This window comes from Pleurodeles waltl, chromosome 4_2 (assembly GCF_031143425.1).
Source record: "Pleurodeles waltl isolate 20211129_DDA chromosome 4_2, aPleWal1.hap1.20221129, whole genome shotgun sequence".
Classification (NCBI taxonomy): Eukaryota; Metazoa; Chordata; class Amphibia; order Caudata; family Salamandridae; genus Pleurodeles; species Pleurodeles waltl.
In genome coordinates, this window is record NC_090443.1 from 279,191,768 (window position 1) to 279,207,601 (window position 15,834).

Genomic DNA, 15,834 nt, shown 5'->3' on the forward strand with positions numbered 1-15,834 from the left:
ATTAGTTCTGGTGTCCAAACATTTACAAAAATGAAATTGATTTCTTTAAATTGGTGTTGGATTTCTTTTGTATCATGTTGCTTTGTTATTCAATTGTTTTGGTGCTTCTAAATGTTTTGCACTTGTTCCTATGTTACAGCCTCACTGCTCAAAGCCACAGCTACCCGTGGCTAAGCTAAAGTTTTACAAACAAGCCCGAGTGGACCCAAGATGTAAGATTATTATGCAGTGAGGTTGCACATCCACGCCCTGTAATACACCGCATTTCTTCAACCTTATATCTCTTGACAAGATCAAAAGGCCTCCTCTTTCTCTCTCTCCATCTTTAGCTAGTGGAGGGAGCAAATTTATATACCTCTGTAACATGGAAATTGTAGGAAAGGTAATCAAGGACCTGAATGCCCACTCACCTCCCCACCCTCCACCCCCAACCTTAACATAAATTAGATAGATTGTGATTATTAGAAACATTTGGGTTTTCCCCTGTCATTGGGATAGTAAGGGCCTGATTTCCATGGATCGGTTACTTCGTCACAATAGTGACGGACAGCCCGTCCACCAAAATATAAATCCCATAGGATATAATGGGATTCATATTTCGGTGGACAGGCTATCCGTCACTGTTGTGAGAGAGTAACCCGTCCGCGGAAATCTAAATCAGACCTAAGTTACTTAAAGCAAGATATAAGGTGATTGTTACTTCAGAGAGAGGTAATTTAAATCTGGCCAAGATATTATTGGTTAGGTCTTATATACTCACTAACTCAGAGGTTCCTTAATTGGGGTCCCACTCAGGTGTTTGCGACTGTTTAAAAAACATAAATAACATTAGCACATTAATAAAATATATTTACATAGAAAACAACATTGAAAATAATAAAAGCCCCAATAAAAATGAAGGAAAACAAGTACAGCCAAAAATAGCCTGTTCTCAATCGAACCACCAGTGTGCGTTAAGAAAAAAAGCAAAGAAAGAGGAATTGGTAGGCTAGATTCTAAAATATCACTTTTTTTCAGAAATAAAACCAAATCAAATTTTTAAAAGTTACAATCTTCCCATTTAAATTGAAATATCTGTTTTTGTATATTTTCATTTGCAAATTAATCAAATTATTTAACAATTTGTGCATTTGTGTTATGCATGCTTGTTTATGTTGCTTTTTTGTTGCATTGTTCAAATTGTAGAAATTGTTAAACTAGTGTTCAGGATTGGATTGGCATATACGGCAACCTGGCAATGCCCGAGGGGCTGGTCTGACAAGTCAGTGTGCAGGACCATTTTTTGGGCTGTTTGTGAGCCTGCTTTTTGTTCTGATGGGCCTGTTTTTAGTGTTGACTTCCCTGATGTTACCACAAACATTGCCTGCAGTAAGCACATATGCATGATGTTTCCTCTGCCTGGCAAAGCACCTATACAGCGAGTCTTTGCAATTTCAAAACTGTCCCAATTTACAAACGAAGGCCACTTTTCAGCTATCTGATTCACGGTCAGGAGTCCCTGTATATAAGCAGTGATTGTACCAAAACATCAATATCCTCCTGTAAGCTGTAACCAATTTCATGCGGGCAGCCACATATGACATCCCACAGAATGTCAGCAGGCTCAATATCTTCCCATTTCCATCTCACCCCAGTGGTTCTATGTACTTCGATCCAATTGGGGGTGGTATAAAACACATCCCTTGGCCCCCAAAAGAACGTACAGAGAATAATCGGATCATGATCACTAAGAAGGGTCAGCTCAGTACAGGCTGTGTCACAGCAATTTACTGCGAAGGATGACAAAATAATGTGGTCTATAACAGAGGATGAGTTAGGGCTCCTATGAGTTGGAATTATTTTGTCGAAAACTCTGTGCTTATGTTCCATAAGCATTAACTCAAAAGTGGACAGCATCAGATTAAAGGCCTCCCCATACTCATTGTGGCAAAAATGGTCAAATCATGTCCAGTCGGGGGTAGTAAGTCCACAGGAATGAGGGGAAATACAGGTGCAAGGCTGGATATTCAAATCCCCAGGCCCCTGGTTCCGTGATTCTTCCCTACCACTGCTAGCTGCATTTGGAACTATTTAAATTGGTTCCCCATCCCCATTATGTGTTGTATCCCCAATGCTGTTATCATCTGTGCCCTGATGGAGTAATAATTACCTGTTAGGGCTCGTATCCGTCTTACGCTTGATTGTTTCCTCTGCCCTTAACCTCATCCTCTCGCAGACTACAGACCCCTTGCTTAACAGTCAGACATTATCTGACAGTGAACTTAATGTCTGGTATTTATTGCTTAGTAGTAACGGGGTGGTAGAGTGTGCATTATCAATGTTTTCAGGGCCTTGGTATGCCAATACAGGCCGTGGCGGCATACAGGGTGCGGATCTGAGTCCTGACTGGCCCGGTTGCAGATGTCTATAGAATACACCTAGTGGGAGTAATTCCGGGAACTTCTATCTTGGGGGCAAAAAGAGGCTCTGCACAGGATATCCCTCACCATCCAGGGTTTTCTGAAATTAATAATTATACAATCCCCCCCATGGTCTTTCCCTAAGGGGCCCACACACTCTACTCTCCGGGTTAGAATTATCTGGTGGGCATCGTTAATTGAGAATAGATTGTTCTGCGCTAGCCAGTGCATAACCTTGTTCTTAAGGTCACCCTGTTGCTCATTCTGGTCAGACCGTAGAGGGGGGACATTGGTCATAATAATAACATAGGGGCAAGACTCAGGGGTAGATTGACAATAGGCAGTTCTTCTCTTATGTGTAGGCGGGCGGACCCGTTTTTCTGGGGGTTCGAGGAAGATTGTCCTGGTGCTACAAGGTTTGGTATTGGTTGTGGGTCATCTGGAGTGGGACCCGGTGGTCTCGTCTTAGAGACTATATGCCACCCAGTAGGATGATCAATATTTTGGGTCACCCTTAGTTGCCTGGGATGGCCTGTATTTAAGTCCTCCCTGACTTGCCCTTGTGTAGGGGTCCCAAGACCAGTCCTCAATACAGTTCCTGGCAGATCTAAAGTATCAGTGCCCTGTGATATATGTGAATGACCAGTCACATTGGGAATAGTATTCTGTACCACAGGGTTCTGGGGGTTAAGGGACATCGTGGGCATGTGGAGTTTCTGGCAGATTTCCAGAATTTTTCCCACCTCCCCTTCCAGTTTATCCAGTTTTGTATAGATAGGTTTAAACAAGTTATTGAGGTGGGATGTGAGATCTTTCCAGCCAGTAGATACCATATTTTCAACCATGGTAGGGCTCAGGTTTCTATCAGCCCCCCTTCTGCATCTTTTTTTCCTTTTTATAATGGGTTACTGGCTTTGAGGTGTAGGGTTTTCACTCGGGGGTCATAGGCTCTATCTGAGAATCCCCATTCATCAAGGCCACTGTGTCAGATGGGGGGGGGGTGAATATCTGGTGTATGTTCATGTGGTGCTAAAATTCCCCCTATCCCATCTCCCAATCCAGCTGCCCCCAGGGATAACCATCTTTCCACGAGGTCAATTTCCTTTGAGGTGACACCTACCGCTCTAACTAGGAAGGAGTCTTTTGTTGTGCGGCAGGGTTCTGTATCTACCTTCTGTCCCCCACCTTCCTCTTTCCCATAATTAGGGTTTAGATTTACCGCCTCCTTGAGTAGTCGCGTGTTGTCTATAGCTGATTACCCAATAGCCTAAATCTATGGAATTGAACTGCCCTGATTGCAGGTCTATTCTTATCACACTATTTGCTAGATAACTGGGAAGTTTTCAGAAGGTCAATAAGCATATATAAATATAAAACATAAGAAGAAAAGGTTAAAATAAAATAAGAGAGCAGGGCCAGCCCAACCTCTGTCGGCAGCTGAGGGGCGCAGACGGGCCCACTCTTGGCCCGGTCTTTGCCCGGGCACGTGCCTGGGCGCATCCCGCGCACGTCTGCATAGCGGAAGCGCGAGTCCCAATTAATACACCTTTGGCGTGTCGGAACGTTGTGGGCGTCCTCCTCCCTCTGGTTCTCCTGGGAGGTGTGGTTCAGCCCAGTCTTCCACCCCGTGTCCAAGTGCAGAGTGACACACACAGTGGCAGCGTGAGTCCCAATTAAGGCGCCTTTGGCGTGTCAGAGCATTGTGGGTGGCCTCCTCCCTCTGGTTCTCCTGTGAGGTGTGGTTCAGCCCAGCCTTCCGCCCCTGTGTCCAAGTCCAGAGTGATGCGGGCAGGGGAAGCATGAGTCCCAATTAAGGTGCCTTTGGCACTTCAGAGTGTTGTGGGTGGCCTCCTCCCTCTGGTTCTCCTGGGAGGTGTGGTTCAGCCCAGCCTTCCGTCCCCGTGTCCAAGTGCAGAGTACTTATTTTTTATGAATTTGGTCGAGATAAACGTATAAAAGAATGAATGTGATATGTAAGTTATGTAATGTTTAGTTACACAAGTTGTTTAGTACTATTTAAGGTAAACTATGTATGCAGGTTTAAGTATTTAACATAAAAATAAGCAAACCTTAAAATATGATTATTTTTTATGTTATGCGGTTTACATTATTTGCTTTATCTTTTTTTGTTTTTGCTATGTTTTTTGTTAGAGTTGGTATAGTAGAAGGGCATGGTAATGTGATGACACGCAAAGGACTGAGACAGTGATGTGGTGGTGAGAGCTTATGGGAAAAAGCGACTCTGCACTACATCACTGTCTGGATTATGTCTGGATTTGGGTCTGAATTTGTAATCTGTACTGACCACTTACAAAACGTGTAACCATTACAGAAATGGTAAAAGCTACTCCGAGATGAGTTAGAAAATTCTTGAGAATATTGGACTATAACTACAAGGTACAGTACTGAGCAGTGTCCAAGAATAAAGTTGCAGATCTTTTAATTAGAGCTCCTTCGTGAGACAGCATTTAGTCAGATAAATATTTGCTATTCTTCTAAACTAGTGTGGAGTACTTTTGTGATGTTTTCACTGTGCTACTGTGTGTGAGTTCAAATACTGTACTGCCAAGCTACCAATGGGGCGAGCAGGGGTTATCTTAGCTGTGTGACTCCCTTACCCTGACTAGAGTGAGAGTCCCTACTTGGACAGGATGCAAACCACTGCCAACTAGAGACCCCATTTCTAACAATGGATTATAATATAGAGGTGTATAATGAGAAGATTGATGTGAATTCTCACAGCAGTGCCACAACCTCCAATTCTAGCAGTGCGACAACCTCCAATTCTAGCAGTGCTGCAACCTCCAATTCTAGCAGTGCCGCAACCTCCAATTCTAGCAGTGCCGCAACCTCCAATGCCAGCAGTGGCACAACCTCCAACTCTAGCAGTGTCGCAACCTCCAATTCTAGCAGTGACGCAACCTCCAATGCTAGCAGTGCCGCAACCTCCAACTCTAGCAGTGCCACAACCTCCAATGCTAGCAGTGCAACAACATCCAATGCTAGCAGTGCCACAACCTCCAATGCTAGCAGTGCAACAACCTCCAATTCTAGCATTGCCACAACCTCCAATGCTAGCAGTGCCACAACCTCCAATGCTAGCAGTGCAACAACCTCCAATTCTAGCAGTGCCACAACCTCCAATGCTAGCAGTGCCACAACCTCCAATGCTAGCAGTGCCGCAACCTCCAACTCTAGCAGTGCCACAACCTCCAAAAGCTAGCATTGCCACAACCTCCAATGCTAGCAGTGCCACAACCTCCAATGCTAGCAGTGCAACAACCTCCAATTCTAGCAGTGCCACAACCTCCAAAGCTAGCAGTCCCACAACCTCCAATGCTAGCAGTGCCACAACCTCCAATTCTAGCAGTGCCACAACCTCCAATTCTAGCAGTGCTGCAACTTCCAATTCAAGACCAGTTACAGGAAATGGTGCAACCCATACAGATAGAGGAGTACATTTTACAAAGAAATGTGATGATTACATAGTAGGAGTTTCTTAGAATGTTATTGCATTCAACTGTATTGTTTTATATTACACGCCATTTTATATGAATTTATGTTTCTTTTACCTAATCGGTTAGCACAGAAATGTTTTATGTCTTTATAAATGTTTGTTGCTTTTACCCTCTTTCATTGTCTAAGAAATGTTTGACCTATGCAGCAACTTTTGCTTTCATAGTTTTTGTTGTTGTTAAAGGTTGGAATGCGATGAGAATGGAAGACTGAGATAGTAATCTGGCTGCGAAAGGCTGTGGGAGAAGTCGGCTCTGCGCTGGAGTCACTTCATGCCAGAATAAATATTATTCAAATTGAATAAGAGGTACATAGTACCCTTCTCAAACAAACTCTCTTGGCTAGATCCCCATCTCAGTCCTTCCCATGTAATCACAGCCCAATGGCGATGCAAGACTGGAATGTGATGACGCAGGGTCGGAACAAGACACATCACAAAATGAGTTAGTAAAGTTATGTGGCATCATATCTATTTTTTGTTGGTTATACACTATGTTTCCTGCTTGTGTTGCTTGCCAAATCAGCTGTTCAGTGTAATGCTGGTTATTTAGGGCCACATGTACAAAGATCCGGTTTTGCGACTCGCAAAACCGGATGTACAACAGTGGGCCATATGTACAAACACATTTTCCCATTGACACAGAATGGGAAAAACCCTTTGCTACATCTGGCCCAGTGTACTTTACACTGTTTGCGAATCCCAATGGGGTCGCAAATGACCTACCTCATTTGCAACAGGATAAATGGTTGTATATGTGGCCCTTAGGGGCATATTTATACTCCGTTTGTGCCGGAATTGCGTTGTTTTTTTTTACGCAATTACGACGCAAAACTAACTCCATATTTATACTTTGGCGTTAGACGCGTCTAGCGCCAAAGTCCATGGAGTTTGAGTCATTTTTTTGCGTGGACACCTACTTTGCGTTAATGAGATGCAAGGTAGGCGTTCACGTCTAAAAAATTGACTCCGAGGCATGTGCGTCGTATTTATACTCCCGGGCAAAATTCACGCCCGGGAGTGGGCGGGTCAAAAAAAATGACGTACAGCCGCTTTTGCGCCGTTTTTTAGCGCCTGCAAAAGGCAGGCGTTAAGGGACCTGTGGGCTCTGAAGGAGCCCAGAGGTGCCCTCCCATGCCCCCAGGGACACCCCTGTCACCCTTGCCCACCCCAGGAGGACACCCAAGGCTGGAGGGACCCATCCCAGGGACATTAAGGTAAGTTCAGGTAAGTCTTTTTTTTTTTTTTTTTTTGTGGCATAGGGGGGCCTGATTTGTGCCCCCCTACATGCCACTATGCCCAATGACCATGCCCAGGGGACATAAGTCCCCTGGGCATGGCCATTGGGAAAGGGGGCATGACTCCTTTCTTTGCTAAGACAGGAGTCATTTCTATGGGGGTTGGGAGTCGAAAAAAATGGCGCAAATCGGGTTGAGGCGAAAAATTTGCCTCAACCTGACTTGCCCCATTTTTTGACACCCAATCCCCATATCCCCCTACGCCGGCGCTACCTGGTGTACGTCGTTTTTTTCCACGCACACCAGGCAGCGCCGGCAGCTAACGTCATTGATTAAATACGGTGCCCCCATGGCGCTTCAGAATGGCGTTAGCCGGCGCTAATTTTTTTGATGCAAAACTGCGTTAGCGCAGTTTTGCGTCAAAAAGTATAAATATGGCCCTTAGTGTCTTAATTACGTGGCGTCGTGTCACGTATTGTGCTATTTGATGTTATAATTGTGAGGTGTTATCTGCATTGTTAGCTATGGGTATTTCGGTATGTTGTTCTCAGTAAAGTGTGTGTGGTAATTTGTTTGAATAGTTACGTGACACGTTGGTTATTAGCTTTGCAGTTAAGATATTAAGTTTATTTGGAATTCTTGAGTAAGTTTAGTGATTTGTAGTGGGGCTAGGAGTGCTTGGACAAATGCACCCCTGGTGTGGACCCTCTCCACAACACCGAGCTGCTTGCTGCTTCGAGAGGCGTGACGTGTTCGCCTGTGATAACCAAGTGAGCTTCTCGTGAGTACAGTCCTGCTTCCTGTCTGCACCGGCCCCCCCAAGGCGCTGCTTTTTTTTTTCTTAGCCAACTTCCTTCCTCTTTCAACTGCCAATTGCGAGCAGAGAGCACCAGAAAGCTGCGGGGAGCCGGACACCGAGGGGAACATCAGGGTGCTCAGTGGACCCGGAGAGCTAGCGGAGCACCTTCGACCCAGAAAGGAGTCCCACGGAAGAGCTTAAACCCGGACAACAGGGGGTATGTACAGCGGACGCATAACTGAGGCATATCCTTGCTCTTTCGCAGGAAACGGACCATATAGCAAAGAGCATTTATTCTTTCAGAAGTTTTGTAGAGTGCGGACGAGTCGCAGTGAGATATTACTAGGCGCTGGGAAAAAAAGGAAATCCGGAGTAGAGATCAGAAATGGGCGAGGATGTGCAGAGTGCCATCGAAAGTGATGGGTGTGACGCACCTACCAAGCCCGGCTGCCGCCTCTGTCGCAGTAAAAGTCAGAGCTATGCCAGCCTGGAGAGCTCTGTCTCAGTCTTTTCTCCGCGGGAGGTGGTTCAGTAGGGCGCCCCAGTGGAGGGGGGCCTGGACACCCAGAGATCTGCCGCAGCTCCTGTCGTTGCAAGGTCCATCGGGGGACGAAGGGCAAACTGCACCTAAACTTCCCGTTTCCAAATGTCTAGTAGATGGCGTGGTTACATTCGGGTTTAGAAGGGGGCGCCTGGTAGGGATACAGGCTTTTGAGGGAGCGTGCAGTAGAGCGATAGAGAGATTATACTGTTTTCATGTAAAATGGCTGGCTCTCATATAAAACTCTCCGATGCCTTGGATGGGGTTTTACATTTCCAGGCAGCAGGCTGGGGAAGAGGGGTAGGATGTGTACTGGTGGGTGTGGCGGAGAAATACGTGGTTTTAGTGGGGAAGTTAAGGGTGGACTACAGGCAGGGAGGCTACAGGGAGCGGAGATTGGTTAAATACGAGGGAGTGGCTTTTGGTGCAGGTAAAACCTTACTGGTAGCGAAACTGTGTGTCTCTCTCTCCATTTGCGCTCATTTAGTCCTTCAAAATCCATGAAATTATAAAACATGTTAAAATTGGTAATGTACTGCTTTGGAACGTGCCTGGTGGGTGGGGGAATGACCCGAGGGCTTCATGGGACTGGGCAGGGATCCACGTGCCTAGTTCGGAGGGGCGGAGGCTAATTTCACCCCCCCCTCTAATTCCATCTAGCTCTAAGTGTGCTTTTCCCTAATGAGATTATCTGGGAGCAGCTGGAGAGTTTGGGGGAAGGGAGGTCAAAAGGCCCCTCTTTGTACTTCCTATTCTGAGTGGGGCGAGTATCACAGGGCTTCTTTATCCCATGTACACGTCGCATTGAGTTACGGTGAACCCAGCATTTTGAGTCAATCTGCTGGGCCATTCTTTAAATAAAATATAGTCAGGGTCACGGAATTGTGCAGCAGGACAGGGCCAAATCATGCGGCAGGGTTGAGTAAATTAATTATGATGCCAGAAAGAGCAAATTATGCGGCAAACACGGCACAATTGGTGATAGTATTACGTCATAGTTTGAAATGTCTTCTACTTGTTAACACTGTCTGGGCATTGGTTGAATCTCAGTATCAATTTAACACCCAAATATAGCAATAAGCAACAGAAAGATGAACTGTCAACTTTGGAACGGGCCTTACACCACGCTGCAACACGTGCACTGCGTTTTTAGTAACCTTTGAACCGTAAGAACTAGAAACAAAATCTTCATGTTAAAATCTGTACATTGTGCAACATATGATGGGGCAGTTGCAGCAAATCTATAATTAGGTGAAAAACGCTGCAGCTGCACAGTTCAAGTGGCTCTGAGTATAGCAGATATAGTTACAGCTTTCTGTGCTGCACTAGCACAGGGTGGGTCTTTGCAATTCTTTTTGGTGTCTTGACTGTGTACATTAACTGCATGTTTTGCTGAAAGTAGAGCTTGGAAACAAAGGGCATTAATTGCTGTCAGACAACCATGAGATTCCTTCTGCGCTGGCACAGCAAGGATATTGCATCATGATACGGCCATGATGTCTGGGCATGTGATGCCGCCCTCTGCAGGTGATGCATCAACTCACTGTGCTCTGTTTCTGGGACTCAATCAAGTCACAAGCAGGATGCACGCGCATCTGTGCAGCAAACGTATTTCCCACCTCCTGGGTACTCCCAAACATTCTCCCAGGGGCCAAAACATTTGGTCTGTGGTGTGGCAGAGGGCCACATTGATGTCAGCAGGATTGAGGTCTGGGTGGTTCATTGCGTAGGGGAAGCACAGCAAGTACATAGAGTGGCTGAATCAGAGAGGGGGCATCCTCCCTGAAAATGCCCCATGGATTTTGAGACATCCAGGAGAGAAGATACCCCTCCTACAGATGAGAGACTGTTTCAGAGGGAAGACATAAGTGTTCTGTGGATTCTGATACCAGAGCTGAGAACTCCTGCCTGAGATGACATACCACCAGGGACTGTCCCATGGACTCTAGTACCTGGCGGAGAGCAGAGACCACCTTCCCCAAAAAAGGGGGATTCCACTAGTAGACTCCTAATACCTACCGAGAGTAGGGTCACCCTGCCATAGATAAAATTCCCTCTGTCACAGAGGGAGGACATCCCCCACAAAGTGCCATTAAATATATCCAAAGACTCCCAGGAGATTAGATACCCCTTGTACAGGGGGTATCCCACCAGGGAGCGCCCTTTGGATTCTGATACCAAAAGAGAGGCCCCTTGGCACAAAGAAAGAACAATGCACTAGGGAGTGCCATGTATTCACAGAGCTCCTCCCACAGAGGGATTCCTTCCATAACTGCCCATGTAAAATGATAGCCACAGACAAGGCTTCTTACCAGGAAGTGCCTCTGTCCCTACAGCACTGTAAAGGTTGCCCCCTGAGTGAGGTATTTTCAGGCCGCCACACTAAGATATGCAGTTTCCATCAGATGCATTTAGCTGAGAGTGGCTCTCTGAGGCATCTGGTATGTGCTTTGTGGCAGTGGTCTGTAGTGCACTTCCGGGCTTCTGCTAGCCTTTGGTAAGGTGTGGCGAAACCGGGAGTAGAGGAATTTAGAAACACACAAACGCTGCTCCCAAGTGACCTTTTTTCAAGTGTGGCATTTTGATCCAGCCCTGACACGTCTCATACTAGCACTGGTGGCATTTAACATAAAATAGAAAACATAGAAAAAATGAGATCACGTGTCCCAAACTGCAAAGTGTAGTTGGTAGGCTAGGGCTAGGTGACTGTGCCGCTTATCTACTGGCTGCTTGACAGTCTTGCTTCATCCTGACCCAGCTCCCTTGCCTGTTGACACCAACTGCCTCCTTACAGAGTGTCATCACGCCTTGCACTGGGTGAGACATGCAACTAAACTCCTTCCATTGGAGGGGCAACGGGGCGTCAGAGGGGAAATGAGAGAATGCGATAAGAGACTGAGAGGCAGGTGGCGTGTCTTTTGGTGGTTAAGATTTTCAGAGCTTCTCCACCACTTCCTGTCAATAGCTGCTTTCCTTCTTGGGTCTTGCACCACGGGACTTCTTTCGAAATGAAATGTTCCAAAAATGGGTAGCATTTTTTTCAGAACTTGAGTCTTTGTGCAGCCTACAAGGCCGTCTTTGGACTGCCACTGAAAATAGGCCCGGGCACCAAATTAAAAGTGGCCCACATTAGCGAATTAGCAAAAAAAAGTGTTCCGCATTTGCAGATCAGGACAGTTCTAAACTTGTAAAGACATCCTGTGAAAAATGTTTTGCAGGGTATGAGAGACTCTATGCATTTGTGCTTATTGCGGGCAAGGTTTGTTGTAATATCAGAAAAATCAACAGTAAAACCAACTCACCAGACCATAAAACAGGTCCACAAACAACATAAAAAAACACAGCTCATATAGTGATCTATGAGACCAGCCCATAGGGCACTGCCAGATTGCCGTATAGGCCAATACGACCCTGCTGCAGGCTCTTTTTCCAGAGTGTCAAGAACTTCTTAAAATATTATAATTTCTCTAGCATGGTCTTGGAAAGTTCATTCAGAGCTGTTGTGTTTGAAAGATTTTAAAGACTCTTTAAAGTGTCTGAGGACTTTTTGCAGGTCACTGAGAACTTCTTGAAGGTCTCTTAGAAGTTGTGACGGGGCTTCAAAAAGAACTTGCAACTCTCTGAGAAGTTCTTGCAGTTTTCTGAACAGTTTTTACAGGTCCCTGAGCAGTTCCCTGAAGTTATGAGGGTCTCTGAACATTTACCAAGTCTGAACTTTTTGCAGGGCACTGAAATTCTTGCATGTCTCTGACCTTGCAGGTTCCTAGGTGGTCTGTGAACTTCTGCAAAGTTCTTGTGGGTCATGAAAAGTTTGATGAAGGCCATGCAGGTCTCTTAATGTTTTCTGAGTCTGAACTTTTTGGCACTTTTGAAATTCTTCATAAGCTCTGATACCATTTTTGCAGGCAAATTCCTTTTGTGTTTGTGAGACGTTTGTTTGGGTGTCTGAAAACCTCTCACAGGTTCCTGAAAACCACTTTCTGATCTAAAATAAGATTTTTCAGGCCTCTGCGAAGTTCTTGGGGTTCTCTCAGAAGATCTTCTGATGAGTTCTTGCAGGTCTCTGAACTTCTTGTAGGTCTATGAACTTGTGGCAGGCCTCTAAAGATCTTACAGGTCTCCAAGTACATTCAGATTTTAGAAATGCTTGCTGTTTTAAAATGTTATTGTATATCTTTGACCTTTTTTTCAGGTTCCTGAATCTCCTTGGAGGTTTCTGAACGTCTTACACACTTATGAGATGTTTTTGCTGGTCTCTGAACATTTGAAAAGCTCTAAAGTTCTTACGTGTTCCTTATCTCTGTCAGATCTTCGAGAAGGTTTTGTATGTCTCTGAGAACTTCTTGCATGTTCTTGAAGTCCTTGAAGGGCTCTGAGAACCTTTTGCAAGACTTTGAAAAAGTTTGTGGCCCACTGAGCATCGTGCAGACCTCTGAAGTTCTTGGGTGTGTCTGCAGCAGCTGTGAGACCGTTTATTGGTTTCTGAATTTCTTGCGGGTCTCTGTGATACTCTTCCCTATGGGTTCTATATTGTCCTGGGGTCTGGAGAAAGCCTTGTTCCATGAGGTGTCACACCTTTCTTGTAGATGTCTACTCTGCCCAGTGGACAATACCACTGTCTTTACCCATGCACCATGCTTACTGCCTTTTTGCTCCCACCACAGGCTGCAATGACGGAACCAGCACCCGAGACTCCCACTCTGGCAGAAGAAGAAGACGAGGTGGATGGGAAGCTAAATTATAAGCCCCCACCACAGAAGACTCTACAGGAGATCCAAGAGTTGGACAAGGATGATGAGAGTCTGGCCAAGTACAAGAAGACGCTGCTGGGTGACACACCTGTGTCAGTTGGTATGTGGTGGTGGCCCTAGGGATGAGGCCTTTCAGAACGAAGGAAGGGGGTCTGGGGGGGCCCTGGGGGTGAAAGTAGTGGGTGCACAAAAATATGGTCCCATAAAAATATTGTAGCCAGAATACCGACTACCACAATATTGTAGAAGTAGATATACATAGGTGCACCATTGTAGTAGTAGATAATCTGGCTATGATAATTTTGACATTTAAATGACAGTATTCCGGTCGAATTACGCCCAGGGAACTACGTATCCAGTGGGGGTTTTGAAATAAGGCACTAGATATGAATGGAGGAGTCTGGGCTCTAAATATGAGGGGAGGAGTTTTGGGACGGGAATGCCGAGTGGATGAAGATCCTGTAGGTCAGTAAGAAGCTATGACTCCATTTATGGACCTGTGAATAGGGGTCTCAGTTCCTCCATAAGAAAGAAGAGCGTCTCAGATGTGCGGAATAAATAGAGAAAGTGCTGCCATGAAATGCACCTGTGGGCCATGGAAACTGGAATTGAAACCCCTGAGTATGAGGCATGGGAGTGAGTGTGGGGCCCAGAGCCATAAATAAGAGGAACATGCAGGGCGAGGTGTTGGCCAGTTGCAAGGACACGCTGCTGTGCAATGCTGCTGTTAGACTGGGTGAACAACAGTGGCCCCCGAGTGGAATCCTGCGTTTGAAAGAAGAGGAATTGAAGCCCTGGACACAAAGGAAGGGGGCCTGAATAGAAGGAAGAATGTTAGGGGTGGTGTCCTAGCACAAGGTGCAAAAAAAGAAACAATTATACGATCCCTTCATTTACATGCATACAAATTACAATTAGATGCCAGTTAAATTGCATTTTACTGTAAGAAATAAGCATAACATTTTTCAGTACAATGGGTTAATAATTTTGTATGAGATAATTAGGACACAGTATTTCTGTCTGCAGACATTTTGTTTACAGAATTCTGTTACTATAGAGTGTAGGCCTGGCAGCATAGGATCTAATGCCATGGGAGATGTTCTGTCTGACGTAAGACTTTCACAAGACAATCTTATGCGTACTATAAAAGTTAACAGGAAATTCCCAGTGATGTCACCCAGTCTTCGAGGTGGGTCTGCCCTTTATTTATCTTCCTTGATTTGTTCACTGTTGCCAGCTTCATAAAGTGTGGGAATATTCGGACAAAGTCCCCGGTCTACAAATAATACGTTTACAACCCTCCACTGTTAGCCATCTGCTTCATCGCATTTTGAATGTGAGGATTTTTAATGCGTGTCTTGTTCTGGCATGGCTTTTGTAAAACTTTATTGTTGTGGGAGCTGCTGGGCCCACGCCATTGTAACAGACATTGGCAAAATCAAAAATATTTTTTGGTCTCTAAAAGCACAAAATGCCACAGTTGCTCCTGGCATTTATCAAAACTACTTTGTGTCCCAATACTCTTCCTTATGAAAGAGCAGATTGCTATAACTCGCAGTGAAGCCAGCCAATACAAGTATAGAGAGAGAGATATAAATGTATTGAAAACAAAAGGGCCCAATTCTTAAAGAAAGTCACAAAAGTGCACCTAGCGTAGATGTCTTTCCATTAATGCAGATTTCTGTAGCTCATGAACTCCCAAGAATTTACACAAGTAGGTTGGAAAATTGTACTCTTAGAAAATATTTGTGAACTGTATTTTAGCACAAGCAAATATGCATGTGTAGATTTGCTCCAGTGAAAATCTGTTGAGCGTTTACAAGTTCACTTTCCCTCCAACCACTTTTTCCCAACCCTGGGAGAAGTTTTACTTCTGCCCTTGTCAGGAGTAAATTTCCAACCTCTCAGTATGGAAAAAAAGATTAGAAAAGGGCTGGTGAAAACCCTTAAAAGATGCAAGTTAGTAGATTTGCACAGACTCCAAAGGGCATGGAACCATTGCTTACCGGTACATCCAGCCGTAGTATGTAGGTCTGTGAAAAGGTGACGTAATAAGGAAATTGCTTGTATTGAAGCCCTAATATAGTATTAGGCCTGGCATAATCAGCAAGGCTATTATCAGAGCTGTTTTATAATGAGACTGCTGCCATAATTTGTCGCTGCACCACATGGCACCAAAGGGACAAGTAGGTTATTTTACAGGACAAGTAGATTTATGAAACTACTTGTCACATGGACAATTACATAATTTATTAAATTCCACACCCCTGAGCTGTATTTCCCAAAAGCAATGTTCTAAAGGAATCTTGCTTTAACAGATTTTTTCCATTCCCCGGCGCCTCTGAGATTTGAGAACTTTTTTCACCCACATGGAGTCACTGGTGTTGGATGTCTCTGGTGTCTAGCATTTTCATCAGAAATGACACAACAACTTCATGTAAAGGCCCACATTACTATTTCCATTTTGAGCACTTTTGCAGATTCAGGATGAGAAGACTAGGGATTTTCTCAGTTATTTTCCAACGTTTCTTGGGTATTTTCTGTAGTTGAAGACCAGTACCCTCTTGTCCGTCTTCATTGTCCCAGTGGTTA

General features: G+C 45.0%; 2 protein-coding genes across 2 annotated transcripts in view; both read left to right on the forward strand.

Moving 5' to 3' along the window:
* The first annotated feature begins 5,088 nt into the window (after positions 1–5,088).
* Positions 5,089–5,622, forward strand: LOC138293850 (mucin-21-like). The gene has a single exon (XM_069233158.1). The coding sequence runs from the start codon at positions 5,089–5,091 to the stop codon at positions 5,620–5,622; it is 534 nt and encodes a 177-aa protein (XP_069089259.1).
* Positions 5,623–8,028: 2,406 nt separating this feature from the next.
* Positions 8,029–15,834, forward strand: part of ARHGDIB (Rho GDP dissociation inhibitor beta) — a 61,963-nt gene continuing 54,157 nt past the window's right edge. Inside the window, exons 1-2 of the mRNA XM_069231109.1 lie at positions 8,029–8,167; positions 13,156–13,342. Coding sequence (XP_069087210.1) covers positions 13,162–13,342 — 181 coding nt within the window. The 5' untranslated portion in view covers positions 8,029–8,167; positions 13,156–13,161. The remainder of the gene's footprint in view (positions 8,168–13,155; positions 13,343–15,834) is intronic.

Bases quoted from the DNA above. Each gene is read 5' to 3' on its own strand.
- LOC138293850 (XM_069233158.1), top strand. From the start codon at position 5,089: ATGGATTATAATATAGAGGTGTATAATGAGAAGATTGATGTGAATTCT.